Here is a 19,892-nt window from a genome sequence, read left to right as displayed (position 1 = left end):
GCAGCAGCATGGGGTGAGGGGGGGACTAATGAAAATGGATGCTGCGGATCCCTGGAGAATCAGTCAGAGCTCCCACTGCGCTGAGGAATACAAGATCTAAAATGAAGCACTAACCTTCCAGAATATAATCTAAATGATGCTTTACAGAGTCTGTTTGAAAGTTGTTTAGAAAGCCAATAAATTATTCAATTCGATTTAGCCTGCTGAGGGTCGCAGACAGACATTTCTGCTTGCTTTAATTGCAAAATATCTTAAAACATGGCAAAATTTTCAATTTTCTTTAAAGCTGGCATGTTGAAAAAGCCTTTGAAACTGTACAGGGTCGACATAGGGGACTAAAACTCCCCTCTGAGATGGTTAAATATGTCAGTTCCTCTAGGATTTAGCAATGTTACAATCGCAACAATTATTGCAGATTCAGCTAATCCCCATGAATTCTACGCAACCTTGCAATTTTGCACAGGCAGGTTTTATGAGAAGACCATCTTTACAGCAGTAAAATACCTTTTTAAGTTGGTACAGTAAGAAGGAAAGTGGATTCACAAATATATAGACTACAACTGTGAGATAGAATTACATTGTCTCCCTGCAGCAAAAAAAAACACTAAAAGATCAAAATTCATGTACAAATATGTAAAAACATAGTTTATGTCAAGGTTTACAACATTAAAATTTATATCCATGTTGCACATCAACTAGTAATATGTGAGATAATTAGGACTGGCACTAATTCCCAGGAATCCGAACTATCACTTATACGTTTCCAGACTCTCTCTGTGACTTTGTCTACAACTATCCCTCTCCATCTGTCTCCTCGGCCTGTTATCTTTAATGACAGCGGCCTCTTTCACTGTCTCAGTCTTTCTTCTTTACATCTCTCTGTTAAGCTCTCTGTCAAGAGTCCAAGTCAAGTGCTCTGCTGCTGCTAATGATGAAGAGTTCTGAGTCGTGTTTTCAGCATCCCCATTGGGATGCTTAAGATAACTATCTGGTATTTTTAGTGTATTCAGTTGTTTAGTGCCTATTCAGTAGAAATAATGAGGGCCTTTTTTGTGCAGTGTCTTGGCAAAATCTCCAAAAATTGCTGGTTCCAGCTTAAAAATGTGAAGATTTTCCGCTGTTGTTTGTTTTATATGTAATTTTACTAAATATTGTGTTTAAAATGATTTTAAGGGAAAAACAAGCAATTTAAATGTATTACCTTGGCCTCTGGGAACCTTTCATCACCATATTTTTGGCACAAACATTCACTTGGATTCAACAATGGACTAATTAGATTTTGGTGGTCAAAGGTCAAAGTGACCTTGTATCCATCTAATTCTAGTAAACACAATTTCTCAAGAAGACCTTGAGGGAGTTTCCTCAAATTTGGCACAAACATCCAATTGGACTCCAGTATGGAGTGAATACAATTTGGTCATATATCAATCATATATAACTCACAATGCTTTAACTATTGCAGTACATGTACCTTCTGCCTTATCACCGTCACTACCTAAATCATTTACTTCATTTAGGTAACACATGTTCTGTTCCTGCAAAGAAACCACCAAGGCATCTTATTTGACATTACCGGCTGTAGATAACGTGAATTTGCATGAGATATCATTTTGCCTTGACATGACAGCTGATTGGAGTTGGAAGACGGATGAACTTGAACATGTTCAGATAAATGTCGACAATAAGCCAGATCCAACTGTCAGACTAAAACTGGTTGCAGAAAGGACAAACAAAGATGTTTCTAAGCAACTGTGGACTTGTTTCTTGGTAGAGGACTCAAATGAATTTGTCAAAACAAACACCAAAGCTTCTTCCTCTGTTTCATTCAGTATTTAAAAAAAAGAAAAAAACTGTATAAAAGCTAAAACACTTTCAAGAAGCAAACAACCGACCAAAGACAAAAGCTGCAATGAGATGAACAAAGCATTTGACTTAAAGAAAACGTTCAGCCTGTTTGTAAATTGCTACATTAATTCAATTTCTTTTCTGAAATGAGAAAATTCCCCTCTCGCTATGTACATACAGCCGCGAGGCCATTAGCTTAGCAAGTAGGAACTAACAAAAAGATAACCTAGTGCTATACAGATTCATAAAAAAAGACTAGAGACCAGCTCAAGCCACAGTACAGTGATCCATGAATTTAAAATCACAGACTGTATCAGTGCTGCCCTTTGAAAGTCAAATCATCAGTCGGAGGCTCCTCAGAAGACTGAGATTGCTTCAAGTTGAGCAGTCTATTTTTTGCTGGTCACTGCACTGTGTTGTGTGCTTCTCGGGACGTCTTGGTCCCCAGATTTTGCTATGGGGTGAGTGCACTTGACTTTCATGCTACTCTTTTGTACAAGCATGCTGGCAGCGACATGGAGGGAGAGAGAGATCACATGTAAGGTGAAGATATGGTGAGATTATAGCTCAGATTTATAGGACACAGTCTCTGGCTTTTGTTTGATGTTTAGTGTCAGCAAAAAATGTTGTTGCCCAATTGCGATCTGGTGTTAACGCCGTTAGCTTGTTTACGATATCACATGAATGCTGCTGTCACAATGAACGTCGCACTGAGCGCTGTTTGACCTTTAAAAAGAAATCGTCAAATATTCATGTTGAGTGGCCATATCTGATTTGGTATAATTCTGGGTCGGGTGCAGCCCTACACTGTATAAATAATGGATGTAGCTATCGTGAAGTCACCTATTGATTTGTGAACTGCCTTTCTGAAGCCTCAAGTTCAGCATTTTAGCCTCACAATCTTGTGTTTTTGGAGCCAGAAGTGACCATAATTGGATGAGAGATTGGTGCTGGGCTAGGGTTAGAGTAAGGGATAGTCCGTTATGGTTAGGGTCAGTCAGTCACTCATAGTGGCCCCACCTTTCATTATAGGTACGAGGCTGTAAACATGTTTATTTCTGCTGTAAAGCATTCTTCTATTTCTATAACAGATATCTCCAACGCTTGGCAACTCACACCGAAACGATCTAGTCTGATAAATAGCACTACAGGCAATAAGAAAAATAAGAATTTTTGATTTTGGTGTGAACTGTCCCTTTATTGTTAATGCCCTAACCTTACAAATTAATTTTTAGCCCCTCTGATAATGCTGTTTGCATCTTTACTACAAACAGCACCCTGCTTTACGGTTTAATCTTTGACTGATGTTCAATTCTAATGTATTTTTAGGATAATGTTAACAAGAACCAGCACAGAGTCCTTTTTATTAAAGGCTGAGTGATGTCTGCAGGTAATACTTTTCAGTCCATATCAAACAACCTTCCATAATGTATGTAGCCTGCGAGGTGAAACCCAGGGGACGGGGGCACCGTTCTCTGCTGCTCATAAAGCTCATGAGCCCACAGTAATAAGTGACAACAGGAGGCCTCTGCATCTCGTTCATAAAAGCATACCATTGTTGTTTTCTCTCTTTGCTCCTGAGCTGCATAAAAGGCCCTTTAATAACCAGTTGTCACTTAATTCTATTGTAAATCCCAGGGCTCCTGCATTATTGGCAGAGCGGACACAAGCTTTCATCCAATCCTCAACAACTGTATGAGCTGTTTTTTAGCGGTTGCTGGGACACGGTTATAAACACTACTGTATACATGCGTTATCAACATAATCTCATCTCCAGTGAACTTCCTGAGTCCTTATCTAACCCCCGGGGCCCATTTGTAAACTGTCATCAACGCTTTTAGCAATCCTGTTATGTGACAATTTAAATAACATTGTGATAATAAAAACAATCTATTCAGCTGAATCAAATTTCTCTGGTTATCTATTACGAAATGGAATTTACCAAATTATAAAATGAGAGATGAAGCAACATTTTAATTACGAGACTCCCAGGCTTCTTGAAAGTGGAGATGTTTGTTAGTGAGTTTTCTATTTACAGCTTCAGCTGATGTGGAGACACAAAGGGACAGTAATTACATCTGATTTTCTCCATGGTTGAAACAGCTGGAATTTGCTGATAATACCTGCAGAAACAGCTAAATTATGAGCTCTTTTGCTGATGTGCATGATTGTGTGGGTAATGTTTTTGTAGAAATTCCTCTCTCTGCATATGAGCCAGCCACATATATCATCTTATGTTTCTGTTTGGATTCCTGGTGCAGCTTTCAGACAGAAAACATGTACTAAGTGGCATCTGCTGTCAGACGAGGTGGACCCCAAGACAGCAGCAGCCACATTAGGAGGTCTCATTACTCCGAGATTTGTCCTCTATACAAAAAGCGGGAGCGAGTGTTACAATTACCGGAGAGACGGGAGAATATAACGATGACATGGGAGAGGGTTAGCCGTCCGTGGTGGTTAGTGTGATGAGCCAAAGAAGCCAGACACAATGCCTGTACCAATTTGCTTTGCAATAGATCAGGCATGCCTAGAGGATTAAGTATCTGAGTATTTCCTGTCAAATGTACAAAAATGTGGGGGACATAAATGCTAATATGTAATCTAAAAGAAATGAAAGTTAAGAGACTGAAGAATTGGTTACAGTAGGAAAAAAAGTACATGTTAATCATAATTCAGTTTAAAATCTGTGTAGCGAGGCTGCCAAAGGCTTTAACAATTGCATATTAGGATGGAAATTCCTTTTTCAACAGCATTTTCAATGTGATCTCAACCCTATTCATGATATTTTGACACTACTTGGGCAGAAATCTTTGTATTTTGACGTAAAAATAGTCAGCGGTTAGTCATGTGAGTCGTCTCACGTGACTAAGAAGGGGTTGGCGGTTAGGTTTTGACAACAAAAGTACCTGGTCAGGGTTAGAAAAAGATCGTTGTTAAGGTTAGTCACATGATTTGACTCATGTGACCAATTGGAGTTGGTTGAAAGCCCAGTGCATCTCCTACAGACACTAAAGGGTGCCCTCTGTGTCATTATAGTAACGCCAGGGATACTGCCCTATAGCAGCATAGTTTGACAACATAAGAGTGAAACCCGGCTGGCATTTATGTCAACATGAAACACTGAAGAGGATTTAAATTCTGACCCAAACTAATGCAGTGTTAACAGCTTGTTAAGATGGATGCAACCACCACTTTTCAATTAAAGAAAACCTAATTTAAAAAAAAAAGTAAAGTAAAGAAATCAACATTTAAAGTGAGGGAGTTACAGAGTGTTAATGCTAATCTCCATCAGATCTGCATAAAATTATTTAGACTATGTCTTATCCTTAATCATTATGTCAAAATTGTATTAATAAATGCAAAGCCAACAAGAAAATTAAAACCTTAACTGCAACCACTGAAAAGAGAAAACATATTCAAAAACTGCCTGCGGTGTGCATGCAAAGTTCATAAAGAACATTATGTGTATATGTAAACAGAATGTTTTTCTGCAGAGATGCACTAAAATTTTTTCTTTATCTTTATTTTTCTTTATAGCGTATTTATGTGCATTTGTGTCTAAGGTCTACATGTGTGGATAGTATGTGAAGAAAACATGTCTCCTTGTGTGCTTGCAGTATTTATATATCTGCGTGGGAATACATTTATTCAACTTTAAGTGATGATAAGGCTGTGTGTGCTTGTCTATCTTTGTGTGCATGTGTAATTGAATGTGTGCAGACTGGATATTTGTGTTTATAACTCCGTCTGTGTGTGTGTTTGAGACACACTCAGTAATTGGTGTGAAATAAGGAATAAGAAACCCAACACAAGAGTCAGATATTGCCTTTTTGCGCTGTTTGTTAACTGACTGGAGCAGACGGACTCTATACAGCCAGTTAATCTCCCATGGCTGTCTGCGTTAACGAGCCATTCACACATGTTAACTGGAAAGATGACGAGATAAAGCGCCACACCATCTTTCACTAAATGTACCTCCAGGAGGGCCCCATCTGGTTTTCCCTGCAGGAGCCCACTAACACACATTTAATCAACATTCAGAGGCGACGTGGAGCTGCAGTTTGTAGACTGCTTGGATTTTACGTTCGTGCTCTACATCATTGCTTCCTTAAGTGACACATTAATAAAACACGTGGCGGTTGATTGATACACTCACTAAAGAAGGCTTCGAACAAGCTCTGTGCATCAATTTTGTCATAGTGGCTGTAAATGGAAGTGCATGTAATGTTATGTCCAGAGGCTCAGAGAAACTTTTTGCCAGACACATCTGTGGACTCACACTTTTTATATTCGCACTCGTTTTAGTATTGATTTTAGGACTTTTTCCCTTTTATTTCATATTTTAATCAGTCTGGTGCCACTTTATGTACAGTTACAGCACTGGGGTTGACTGATCAAATGCTTCTGGACGTTCCCAAAGTAGACACAAAAACAGTAGCAGCTGAACCTTTGCAGTGGCTTCCCCTTAAAGTTGTTCTCTATAATGTTTATTGGGACCTGAGCACGAACCGTGCAAAGGCCCTCTTGCAATGCAATGAATTATTATTTTTTATCCAATGAATCGCATTTTTGGAGGCCTAAACATGCCCCAAAACTCATGAAAGTTGGGACGCTTGTCCAGCTTGGCGAAAAATTTCATATTTTGGTGGTTTCGGAAACAGGCATGGCAAAATCGCTCAACAGGGCCCTCTAACGTGTAGCCCAGTTTAACCCACATTTACGAAAACCAGTTTTGTGCTGATTTTTGGCAATTTCGGGCCTCATGCTTTTGCAAAATTGACCTACAGGATTAATCCGATTGACTTCAAATTGGTGTGTCGAATCCTAACCCCTTCATGACTTTCAAACTTTGACGGTTTTCCCGTGGTGCAGGATGCCAGCTGAACCAGCTACTTCCGCTTTAGCGCTCCGTTTACATATGGATAGGGATAAAATGATTCAATTTTGGGGCTCTTCTAGACTTTCCAAACGTTACTGAATACATAAAATCCCAATATTAAAATGAGTCATTTCGCAGGGCTTGAAACTCTGATTCATAGATGTCTCTTTCATCATGTAACTCAACCGGAAAAAGTCTTTTTGGGCCGCAGGGAATCACATGATGGTGTAATTCCACTGTCTGGCTGCTATAAGAAATCTGCTTCAAAGCCCGGTAACAGCTAGAAGACAGAGCAGTTTAGGAACAAATCATGCCTAAAACATTTCAACTAATTGTATGCTCACTGAAACATATTATTAATGATTTCCTAAAATAATCTTTTTTTGGTAAATCTTACAGTATTGCAGCAAACACATCCCACATTTATAGCAATTTTAGTGATAAACGTGACTACTAATTCATCATTTTCTGCAGCTATACTTACACAGAAAGGGAGAGACTGGACTATGAAGACAAAATCCACAGTTTCATTCAGAAATTTGATATTTAACTAAATATTATACCTGTAATAATGGATGTTGATAAGCCTTGTAATAGCAGTCATTTGCTGCAAAATGCCCTTGTGAATTAAAAAACAGCTGAAGACCATCTGGAACAATGATTTTAGTTACTCTGCAGCAGAGAAAAAAATTCACCTAGTCTTGGAATATAAATCCTGTGCAAATGGGGCTTGAGACTCTGATGTCCTTTTCGGTCGTTCCCTGTAATGCAGCTGAAATGACCAGATTATAAAGTCAAGCTTTACTCGCACTGACCCAGATAGACCTCAATCTGTTTCCCGACTACTCTAAAAGTCATTTAGTGCTCATTTAAAAGTTGATAAATGTTAAATGAGTTTAAATGCAATAAAGAATCAATCCCTCTAAAAGCAATCGACCGTTGTGTCACACTATTGGCCACTCAACTGTAAAGGATACGTTTCCATTAACAGGCTCCAGCACAGAAACGCTGCTGTAGATTATATATTATATCATAGCTTCTGTGTTATGTGTATGAGAATTACATTGGTAAAGCTGCCTTTTATCATCTATTGTTCCTGCATTGCTCATTTACATTGTGGTGACTCTTCATTGAAAATTAACTCTCTTTCATGTTTAAAAAAATCTGCCAGGAGCACTTTATTGATCCACAGGTCAAAACATCCAGAACAGCTGCCAGGTACTTCCACTCTAGCTGAAGGACACATTAGTAGGACAAATACTTGATAATGCCGAGGGCACAGGATTAATGTCCACACTGGTGGGGACACATTAAAGTGATAGTTCCCCTGAAATTGAAAATTCAGTCATTATTTATCAACCCTCAGGCAGATGGAAAGTTGGTTGAAGTTTTATAGCCCATAAAACGCCATCATCTCCCAAATAATTTAAGCAAATGGTGACCAGGATTCAAACATTAAAAAATACTTCATAAAACCACGAAATGTCTCCATAAGCCTCGTCTGAAGTTATCCAAGTGTCCCGATGTGCCTAGTTGTTTTGAAAAATCTTGCTGGCACCATGTTTTTGCAACTCACTCTCAGAGTACAGAGTGTACTCTGGGCACAGAAGGAGCAGGAATACACTGAAAGTGAAACTTAACCAATCATTGTACTGGGTCTAAAAGTTTGCTTTCACTCTTTCTGCAGCAGCTGCTCCTTTTATCTGTCGGTCTGATCAGCTCTGACCTAATCAACAGATCATTTATTTTCTGCTGCAGAGGAAAAAAATAGTTCTGCATGCGTTCACTGACCCGCAATTTTTTTGCATTTAGAGATGGGGCAGAATGATAAAAAAGGGACACACACAAGATAAAAAACAGGAAGTTGGCCCCCTCCTTTGTCATATATGTTTCAGGAAGATTTCTGCTCATTTTCAAAACATATCCCATATATCTGTGTTCTCTCAGAAGTGAAGATTGAGTTATTTTATTTTGTGAAAAAAGTTGTAGTATTTCAAATATACTCTGAATTTAATGGGCAGAAAGTCATAATATTTTGAGACGAGAATCCACTTAAATCTATAGTCTGCTGTGCATTATGCGCATCCCGTTCAGACCATCAGACTGACACAGAGTCCTGTTTGGGACTCTATCTGGAGGAGGAAGAGTTTTAGCGGCCGTGCATTGCTCTTCATCAGCGGTGGAAAACTGAAACGACTTGAACAGGCAAAATACGTGATTGCCCCGTATTGAAAAATGAAATGCACTGCTCTTCACTTTATCAGTGTGAGACATGATTTGTCCCTTTTGTGCATAGAAATCTTGCAAATCTTGACCCTTGGACAACACAGAGACTGTGAGCCAGTCTGCCAGCCATAGGGCAGAGTCCCTGCTCAGTGTGACACTAGTCTACCTGTTCATTTCAGGAACACTGAGCATTGACTGGGCAGTGAAATGGAAAACTGTTGTCTCTCTGTTGAATAGTTGAGCAGCAGCAGCAGCTGAGACACGTTGACTTGCGGCATTGTGAGCACGAACTGCGTGAGCTCAGGGTCAGTGCTGACATAAAATATTACACTGTAGATGAGATCAAACAGTCACACTGACTGTTTTTTGGTTCATATTTCAGATGCAGTTAGAATGTCTGGTCTGTACCACCATTTACTCTGTCAATCAGAAAATAGAACATTTTTCAAACTCCGCCAGTCAGTATCTTTGATCAAAGAGCCTCTTTAATATCAGACACTCCTAATGGATCCTCTGCTCGTTGCGGAAATGTTGCTTCAGGGATCCGTATTGGGAAATTTATGCAGCTGGTTTAGAACTGAACAAATGTCTCCACAGTAATAACATCTGTCATAGTGAAACTCATAGAACTTTTTCCTCTTAAAATAAGTTCAGGTAAATTAGGTATCAGTGAAATCACACTATTCCTCATTATGTTCAAGGCTTTCCAAAGGTCATGAGGGTGTTCTAGGTTCTTAATCTAATCTCTAATCCTGAGATCAGAGGTTAATTATTTCATTATTTCGTTAACAGGTTGATTATCTTGTCATCACGATAACACAAAAGGTTGTTTCATAAATCAACTTCCAAATATCTGTCCCAAGTCCCAGAAACCTTCACGTTTTTTAAAATTTTTTTTATTTTGTGTGTCCTTTTTTTGTCATTCTGTGTCCCCTCTCTAAATTTATATGTTTTATTAGTTGCTTTTCCATCACAGCAGCTCAAGCAGTTTGAGTTGCGGGGTGTTGGATAATTGATCTGCAGTCAATACCCGAATGGTTTATATATTCCAACAGCACTTAAAATGAATGGTCAAGATCCCAAAATAGAAAATCAATATGTGGCTGCAGATTTTTTTAATCCTGCTGGGCCGAAACATAACCTAATAAAAGAAAAATTACTTTTTGTAATTATCTTGTCACCTCGGGATAACAAAGATTTTCTCCAGATAACAAAAAATTGAATTTGTGATCTTGAGATAAAGGCCTTAAATAAATGATTGTAATCACCATTCTTGTCACTACAAATTGATTTTATATCTTTGGAGCTGGACCATTCATTGGGAGCACTGAGAGCTCTGTTTGTGCTGTGTTCATTAACCCACAAAAACCTCTGAATTTAGAGAGGGGACACAGAATGATGCAAAGGGACACACATGCATTCAAAAGAGAAAAATGTATGCTGTCATTCTCCATACCAGCCTCCAATGTCAGCTACGGCCACACAAACACACCACACATACAATATCTTTATAGTGTGGGACGAGCACAACAGTGAGCTGTAGGAGCTGCTGCTCTGACTCAGCAAGTGTAAACAACATGAATGAAAACTACTGTCAATTGTAAAATGAGTGCTAACATTATTATATAGAGCACAAACTCAACAGCATGATGGGTCCTCACAGTTGTTGAATGTTGTTCAGTTACAGACAGCTCAGAGTGCCATCGTGCAGAACCAGTGCTATGAGGACTCAGATCTCAGTGTTTGAAGGCTACAGGGCTGCTTTCACAGCACAAAAGTGCATCTCCAAACAACATGTCAGTGACTAACTGCCTTGGGAGACACCCACTCGGGGGCCTAACGCTTCCACAAATATGACCTCTTTTTGTGAAATGATGCACAATAGCTGTCATCACAGTTTATATTTACCTACACAAAGATTATTCAAATTTCTATCCAACTAACTGTGATGCTAAGTAGATGCAAACATGTTGTTTTTTAATTCATTTAACTTTCAGCCCTTTGAACCCTTCGCAAATTAGCTTGATTTTATTCAAAATAAAAGAAAAAAGGCAATGAGAAACTTAACAAGACATGTACCAAAAATTTGTGAACAATTTGTCAAAAAGTTACCTGAAAATAAGCCAAAAAAGGACGCAGCACAAGAAAAGTGATGTCTATCCAGGTTTCAAAGGGTTAATAGTCAGGAGATCACTCATTTGGGAGCAAAACTTTTAGATACACTGAACAAACTGTTTCAGTGTTTACAGATTATCAAAGGCCTGACAGTGTCCCTGAGACGTGCTGCGTCTGATAGCAAACACATCAAACTCTGGCTGGCAGTGTGACTCCAGCCACTGAGAAGCTGCCATCTTTAGATCTCTGGCTATCGTAGATAAAACCAAAGCGATAACAGTATGTGGTGTGCAACCAACTCGTTTACATATTTGGCTCGTAGCAGGTGCCGCTTGAATAGCTCATTGTGTGTGAAGGAAACTGAAACTTGTCTGGATGCCAAAAGAAATTAGTGACGTGTTTCAGCTGGTTACAGAAAACAACATCTGCAATGAAGTGAATGGAGAGATAAAGAGTTAAATGTCCCAGTAAGAAATCTTTTAGAAGATGCTTTTGTTAGGTTACAAAACAATTAGGAACCTTTCGTATGTTCGTTTTTGCTTAGCCTCTAATTAGGGTGTTTTCACATCAGTCACCTGGGCACACGTGGTGAAATAGGATCCACATAAAAAAAATGCCAAAGTTACCATTTAAGTAACAACTTTGACTCTGAAAATAAACAGCCTCAGGTACAGAAACCTGAGTGAAAACACCCTAACACATCATTCCCAGGAGATATGTTTACTTGAGATATTGGGGAGTGATGATTAAGTATTTTACCACCTAGCCAGAGCCTGCAGGTGCATGCTGGGGTGGAGGTAGGCTGAAAAAGCAGGCAGCAATACTGGTGCACGGCAGGACAAGTTAGAGAAAGAGTTGGGAATGTTAATTAATGTCGCTCCATTTCTGTCAGTTGTGTCACAGAACAGGTGACACAATTAATTTGTTTCTTGTTTGAAAAGGTAATGAAGTGTGGACTCGGGCATCTGGACAAAGTGTTTCCAGAGATAATCTTCTGCATTTAAAAAAACCTGGTAGAAACTCACCTGGTCCTCAAAGGACAAAGCCTGTCCGACGTCTCGAGGAAACCCATCTATGACGATCCCATCGGCGTCTGGGATCTTCATGATCTTCTGCTTGATCTCAGTTATTGTTGTCTCCTGGAAAACAGTGACAGCAACACAGTAATTACGAGCAAATGTCAAAAGAGCAATAAACGAGACAATTACCATATTGGCAGGGGGGTAATTGGATTTTCGTTCAATGCAAATAACTCGACAATTAGCCAGATGCTTGTATTTCTGGCTGTCTGGTCCTGTTTCACTTCGCTCTGTCATATTTTAAATGTTTAATGTTGTGGGCAGTTTTCTGAGTGAGCGTCTGGTGTCATGGGACATTTCAGCTACAAATTACAAAGCAAAAAAGTTTATCGTTGTAATTACAATTAGTTTTTCCAGCAGGAGCGTGAAGGAGATTAGTTTTCTTAATGTTGCTGCAATTCCCAGACTCATCAAGGTTGCAGATTAGTTAAAACCCCTTGAAAATTAATAATGAGGAGCTGATTTAGAGTCATAATAAGGTGAATGGAAAACCATGACAACACGTTGGAGAATTCCACAATATAATTAATCAGTTTATCCGACTGCACTTTATTATGTTTGAATGCGACACAACAACTGTCGTGATTGCGCCCGAGGCCACAGAGTGCCAGCATCACCTAGCATCAATTACTTCCTCATGGCTGGAGGAGGTCAACATGTTCGAATGTATTTCCCCAAGCTGAATGCATCATGCGATACGGCAGAGATACATGAGCAATGCTCCACTCTAAAAATAACATCCGTGGCCAACGCTGAGCAACACAGACGTTTAATTTCCCTCCACCCCCAGAGTAACGACAGTGGCCCGACAGACTGCGCATAGATTAAATGTAATCTTGATTCCATCGAGCAGATTAATGTATGCGTGTGAGATAAAATGAGAAAAGCTAATCTAAGAAAAGCCCTCTGATCTGCTGCGCGGCTCCGTGTCTGAGCTCTCGCTGGATTGCCAGGCACCAAACAATCATCGCAGACTCCCAAATAGACGATCTATTTACGGCAGTGTACCAGCAAACATGCAGCAACTGGAAAGAATCCACGCGGAAAGTGCATCCGCCGTGTTCACGCATTCACTTCTTCCTTAAACACTTGATTTCATTTGATTTGATTTATCATCATTTTTGCATCATTACAAAGTTGACATTTTTATCAAAAAGCAGGGGAGCTCCTAAGTAGCCTACTATTTTTCCTCTGCAGAATTTAGAGAGCACTACCAAACTAACACACTCTCACTTTGAGCTCGTCACATGGTGACGGTCGGTCAGTGACCTTCCACGTCAACCCACGGCGTTACAGTCGTCCTCGGTCTGTGACTTTCCAGGATGCCACTACGGTGATGTCAACAAATGCACGTGGTGGGATGACACAGTGCGGTCCCAATGTTCACACAACAGAGCGAACGATCACGATGGCTGGGATTAGGCACCAAAGTCACGGATGGTTAGGCTTAGGCAAAGGAGGCATATTGTGTGATGTAGAAAAACCCACCCAAAGCCACATCGACTCATCTCCGGACTCCCACACGAAAGTTGGTTGTTTGTGTGACTCATCCACCTCCCCGCCTGCCACCCCGTAAGCGCAATCACACTCCTTATTTTACGTGGTTACCCAACCCATTCTCACTCCGAACTCAAAATATCAAACACAGCAATGATGCCTAAGACGTCAAAGGTTGAGGTGAAAGGTCATTGCCCGACCGTCACCATGTAATGACTTTGGAGTGAGACCGGGTTGACAAAAACTTTCTTTCACTGCAATACTGCGAGTGGCCACTGGAAAAATTTGGCTGTAAGGCTGAGCAAGGCAACGCTCTCCTTGGGGCCTGGGCACTACATGGTGCGTAAATTTCATACTCTGAGTTCAGACCTGAACATGAAAGGACATAAAAGACTTTTTCCCATAGACACTGGGTAAGAGATGTCTGTAAATCAGTGGGTTTTTTTTATTGTGACCATCAAAACCCCCACAAAACAACTCATTTCACGATCTAGATTTAAGCCATCCAGTTTGATTTAACGTTTAAAAAGTCCAAAAGAGTGGCATTTTTTTTTAACGCAATTCAAGCTAGAGATGTGCTAACCAGAAGTCAGTCACTCCGCCGGCGGATATTACTCGCTTGTGCACACTAAGCCGCACTCAGCCGCCATAAGTCTCTAGTGTGCAAGTCTCATTGGCTCGGTAATGCGGATGATCCAGGTACTTTCATAATGTGGAAAAAGTGCATTTTTTTTGCTTTGTGCACTACTGAGAGCTCTCATAGGAATGAACAGCCTGTATCCAGATCTCTTTAATACATCCGTGATTATATTCCTCTTTTTAGGGGCATAACAGCTACAATAGCCGATGTATGGGATTGGTATGCAGCTTTTATAACACTGTGCTTTTCCTTATAGAAAAAAGAAAGAGACAATAAATAGATAATATGTGGTTAGCGACATCTCAGCCTCTTTAAAGGGCCACACAGTTTAAAAGGGTCTTAAGCCAACTTTTTACAAGTCACTGCATCCTGCTGACCCGTCTGAACATGAGGATTTTTCCACAGTCTGCAGATATAAAATCAAAAGTGCTGTTAGTTGTTAATTTTAGACCAGACTGTCAAACATCCAATATCCTCTTATGCAGAGACCTGTGGGATTTCTGAGGGAACAGACGTTCTGATAAATACTGAGTCATATGACCTCGCAGCGAGTTACAGACAAACAGCGAGAACTTCAAGTTGGCTGAGAGTCAGTGAAGTGCTTCTGTGTGTTTGCTGGACTTTGAATCACAGCCAAGCACCGTTACAGTGCTCAAGACTTTGAGAGGAAATACACAGAGGGTGTTTTGCCAAAATACTTAGGGACTGTTCGTTATTTGTAAGAAATCATTTTCTGGGGATAGAGAAATGTTTTTGATTTGGCTCAGGGTCGGACATTAAACCTTAAATAATTGTATGTTGTATTTGCATTTCAAAGGTATCTAGCTTCAGTAATAGGATTATCAGAGTGAAACTGGATAGACTGGTGATACAAGGTTTGCAGAAATTAGATTTGAGCGGGCATGTCATAACAGTGAGGCCCCGACTGTGTAATGCTGAGGATGGTACTATATCGGGGAGAGAGAGAGGAAGTCCATCGTCATTTTCATGCAACATTAGACGCTAAAGAAGTCCATTGTAAATTGCCTTTCTGCAAAAAGCAAAAAATGTCAAACTATTTTTTAAATTTGCTCATGAAAACATAACTCTCAAAGTGCACACTCAGATTTCTTGCATGAATCTCCAATGAGACTGAAAAATTAACAGCATTACATAAGTTTTGGCTTCCTGTTATTGAAATGGAAAAAATGTATCCAACACTTAATTAAGCTCTTTGGTAACTTAATAAATGACTGATGAAGTTATTTTGAGCATATCATACAAAAGAGGAAAATAAAACCAGCTGTGTTCCAGTAATACATCACTCAACACATCATAAAACAATATTTACACAATCATCGCTTTCACCAGGGCTCCTGTTTAAAGCTCCTGTGTAACACTTAAATATAAAGTAATTTTCTTCTTCTCATCATTAAAAAACAGAATCATAACGAAACCAAATTCTCCTCTGCTTTGCTAAACTAATCAGGGCAGGAAATTAAATGCATGACAGCCACACCAGTCACTTATCATATCTAATATGTCTGCAGCTTGGCCTAGTTTGCTGTTTATCTCGCTGGTTCCTGGACTGACATCTGGTGAACGGCCAGATGGGAGATGTGACGCCGTGCCAGAAATATGAGGAAGGGATGATAAATGATGAGGTGGACGCACTAAGTGAAGATAATTCACGAGGGGGACGCGAAGCTATGAACTGCCAGTCACGACGCAGCCAGGGGTCTGTGGTGTCCGTCTACCGTGCTGCATCAACAGTGCATCATGGTGCCCATGTTGAAAGTAAAAACCCTCCTGCAGTGTTTTCATTATGTTAATCAGAATAAAAACAGACAACAACAATCACCGCGATTGTTTTATCCCATTTTATATATCAGACAGATCCCTGATAGATGCTTCTGTCCTCATGTTTATTACAGCAACCTCTATTGCCTTGTAGCTCTTCTAATGGCCTTACTGCACGTGGACGAAAACAATCAGAGCCGAGCAGTGACTAACGAAGTTGTTAGTCACTGCTCGAGAACTGCAATCAAACTGTCAAACCAGGCAGCGCTGGTCAAATAAGAAAGATTCTGCAGTGCATCATCTATTTCTCACTTCAAATGTTTCCAGTAAACATATTTTAGTGTTCTGTTTAGCGGTAACACGAGAACGGGGATGCAGCTGGTGGATGGTGCTTGGTACTACGATTGACTATATCCATCATGGGGGCCGGGTCCCAAACTTTCTCAAGGAACAAGTTGGGGCTGGGTGATAAATTGATTTTATCTATTATTTGAATTTGAGAAATGTGTATCAATCTGCCGCCAGCCTACAAACATACAGTAAAAGAGCAGCCACTGTTAGTGGAATCATGTTTCCATTGTGTCCCGAATGACAGGAGAGCGACCCGCTGCAAAGCTGTTTATGATGCTGTCCAGCTGCATGTCACAACACATGATATCATTGGATTCATGTAAATTTTGTGAAATTACTACAGCTTGCAGTGCAAATGTAAACAACTCCCACTCCCCCAAAACTACATAATGCACCTTTAAAAACAAGTTTGCAGCTTGCACTAAAACCCAAAAGAGAAATTCAGTTTACTTCATTAACTAAATGATTAAATTCAGTTTGCCTGTTAATTTTTATTGCTAAAATAAAAGCAAAACTTGTTTTGAGTAATTTCTTTGTCACTTGCAGTTTGTTTTAAAGAAGGAAAAAAAAAATGATTAAAATCAAAAATTGGGTGTTTCGTTGCAAAGTCAGTGGTTTTTTGGTTAGATTTCTGAAATAAGGTCTGTGGTTAACACAAGCTTAAGAGATATTTCATGTTGTGTTCTACAACATACAATACGTCAGTAAATACCTCACTCACAAACTTTGAGGCTTTTAGACTATGTGTCTTAAAACATGTGGTTGCCAACAAGTGGTTAAATGAGACCACAGATCATCATCACATCAAGCCGCGCTGAACACGGCTTTACAATCTCTAAGCGGTGGAACCATGACCATAATGTGGTTCGTTATCGTCTAACAATAGCTTTTTACATATCACTGCTGTCGGGTGCAAACTTCTTATCTCCAAAATTGCTATTTTTCAGCAATTAGAAAAAATGTTGTGTTTTTAAAAGATCCAATGTAGATAGGTGGTTTAGTCACAAGCCTTTTTAAATACATTTCACTGGTTGAGAAATGGTAAAAACCCACTGATAGACATGGAGGGGGACCAATAGAATTAATTTATAAAAAAAGAAGCTAGTGAAATGTGGAGATGCGAGGTTTGCGCCTGACAACAATGTTATGCTATTTGTATTTAGGCTTCAAAAATCCTCAAAGAGATGTTCATTTGTGAAGATTATCTTTCTGAACAAGATGTGTCAGTAGAACATCATGTTTGTTTCCTACAGAGCTTAATCTCTGCACTTATACAAAATCCAATGGAAAAATCCCATAGGGTTTTTGATGAGGGAGCCAGGACGACGCCAAGGTCCTGCTCGGCCTACTGAAAAAGTCATCCCCGGCTCTCTGTGGGTGTTGGCCTCAGCAAAACAAAATGAACGGAAAGTGGCGTACCTAGTCTTGGCGAGTCCCAGTCCTACTCAAGTCTATCCGATGCTTGCTTTTTTATACCTAAATAATCTAAAATAATTGGCTGTTTGAATGAAAGAAAATCATTTAAAAAATGTATTTTATAGGAAATGGTTAACATCAATGCTTATATAGCCTTTGTGATCTGTAGTTAATGGGCCTTTAACATGAAAAAACACTTTTGTGATACAGTTTAGTCCTTCCTCTGTCCTTGAATACGTGCAATTTATATTTCAATCAACTCTGTAATCTTAATTTCATACACGTATTGAAATGTGGGGGCATCGTGTGCGTTTTCTATACGGTGTTTAAATGAATGGATGCACAAACAACCACAGGAGGTCTGTGCCCATCTTCTCTCCAAGCAGAGTCATTATCTTGCAGACAAAGGATGCTAATCAGATGGATAAGCATCCCTCTCTGCAGCCCGCTTGTGATATGGATGCTGCTAATTAGTCCCTTCTTGCAGACTCGCTGTGATGATGACCTGTGAGTGACTGGACGCACTTCCTCTCATATTCTCCCTGTTACACACACACACACACACACACACACACATCTCTCCCCTCTCTGTGTCTTTGCTACCTGTGGTGCCAGCTCTCCGTTGGTGATGATTTTAGCAATCAGGCTCCACTTTCTGTTGCTTGTGGCGTTGTGGATCATCTTCTTCCTCAACAGCTCGCCCACGGACACGTACTGGAAGCCGTAGCGCTCTGCAATCTTCAGGCTCTGTGTTCCTTTGCCGCTGCCAGGGCCACCTAGACATGAAGGGGAGAGCTGTTGATGTTTTGGGATGGATTTGGTGTGTGAAATGTGTCTGTGGGAGTGTGAAACATTATGCGCGTGGGTGTGTTAGTGTGGGCACATGTGTGTATTAGTGAGAGAAACCCAGACTATGTGAGACTTTGTGTGTGTGTGTGTGTGCGTGTGTGTGTGTGTGTGTGTGTGTGTGCGTGTGTGGCTCGGCTTGTGTTTGCACATTTGTGGCTGTGTGTCTCTGCGTGACTGGGTGTGCTGCTGCTTGTGTGTGTTTTTGTGGGGGAGAGGAAGGGCATGTGGGGGGGTGGATTAGAGAAACAGGTATGTGTGAACCTCCTACATTTGCTACCAAATCCTACTCATTTTTATCTCGATATTTCAGCGGGAAGAAGGATGTGCAGAGGAGCGACGAATAAATGTCACGAAAGCTATTGTTTTAATATCTTAGTGCGACAAAATTTTACACATAAAGTAAAATAATTCACCCAAAAATACAAAGTTCAGGCATATAAAGTGGATATTTTGGATTTAAATTGCCCATAGGGAATCTAGTCATTAGCAATAATGTCTTAATAGTCATACTATATGTGCTGACAGTTTGTGAGAGGCCTGTATAAGTGCCTGTAAAAGCCATCTGAAAACCTGGATGCTGCTTTTACTGCAATTCATTCCATGTTTTAAGAGATGCTAATGTTACTACAGAAATGTCAAACGCTCCAAAAATTGCTGCTGGTTGGAAGCCCGGGCAGGCAGAGTGAAGCCAAAATAGTTGGAGCACAAAGCTGTGGGTAATTTATTCCATCTGAAATGATTTTTTTTTAGGACTGAGGAGAAGAGCGGGCATCCAAGTATAGAACATTGTTACAAATCAGTGGTCCCTGATATATAATTTGATCTGCTTTCATTTGGATGAGTCGATAGACCCTTTTATGCTGCCTGTTCAAGGTGGGAATATTGCACCATTATGCTGCTTATGCTGTATAAAAGGTAAAATTTTGGATCTGGGAGATGGAGTTGTCTCACCTTTAAGATGGCAATGAAGGTAGTAACAGCACCCAAACCGTGTCTATGTAACAGAGACAACAGGCAGGCAGGGATCGTAGATGGGACTGGTGTGATGTTTTGAAGATGTGTTGTGCATGCAACCCACCGCGGAAGATTTAAAAAGCAGTGACCAGCAGTCACCAGCTATTTCAAAGTAGAAAAACAGCAGCCGAAAGTGTCTGCAAATTTAGAAACAATGAGAGTCTGGAGCTCCTTGACCTCCGAGCAGAGGACGAAATCTGCC

The 19,892-nt window shown here is 40.1% G+C and overlaps 1 protein-coding gene across 1 annotated transcript in view; it reads right to left on the bottom strand.

The window, feature by feature from the left end:
- ak5 (adenylate kinase 5) overlaps positions 1-19,892 on the bottom strand; it is a 90,367-nt gene that overhangs the window by 59,681 nt on the left and 10,794 nt on the right. The window contains exons 4-5 of the mRNA XM_042496988.1: positions 18,431-18,603; positions 12,091-12,204 (exon numbers count right to left, since the gene is read on the bottom strand). Coding sequence (XP_042352922.1) covers positions 12,091-12,204; positions 18,431-18,603 — 287 coding nt within the window. The remainder of the gene's footprint in view (positions 1-12,090; positions 12,205-18,430; positions 18,604-19,892) is intronic.

The sequence above is a fragment of the Plectropomus leopardus genome, chromosome 12 (genome assembly GCF_008729295.1).
Source record: "Plectropomus leopardus isolate mb chromosome 12, YSFRI_Pleo_2.0, whole genome shotgun sequence".
Taxonomy (NCBI): domain Eukaryota; kingdom Metazoa; phylum Chordata; class Actinopteri; order Perciformes; family Serranidae; genus Plectropomus; species Plectropomus leopardus.
The sequence above is the reverse complement of the archived record's forward strand: the minus strand, read 5'-3'. Positions and strand labels throughout refer to the sequence as shown.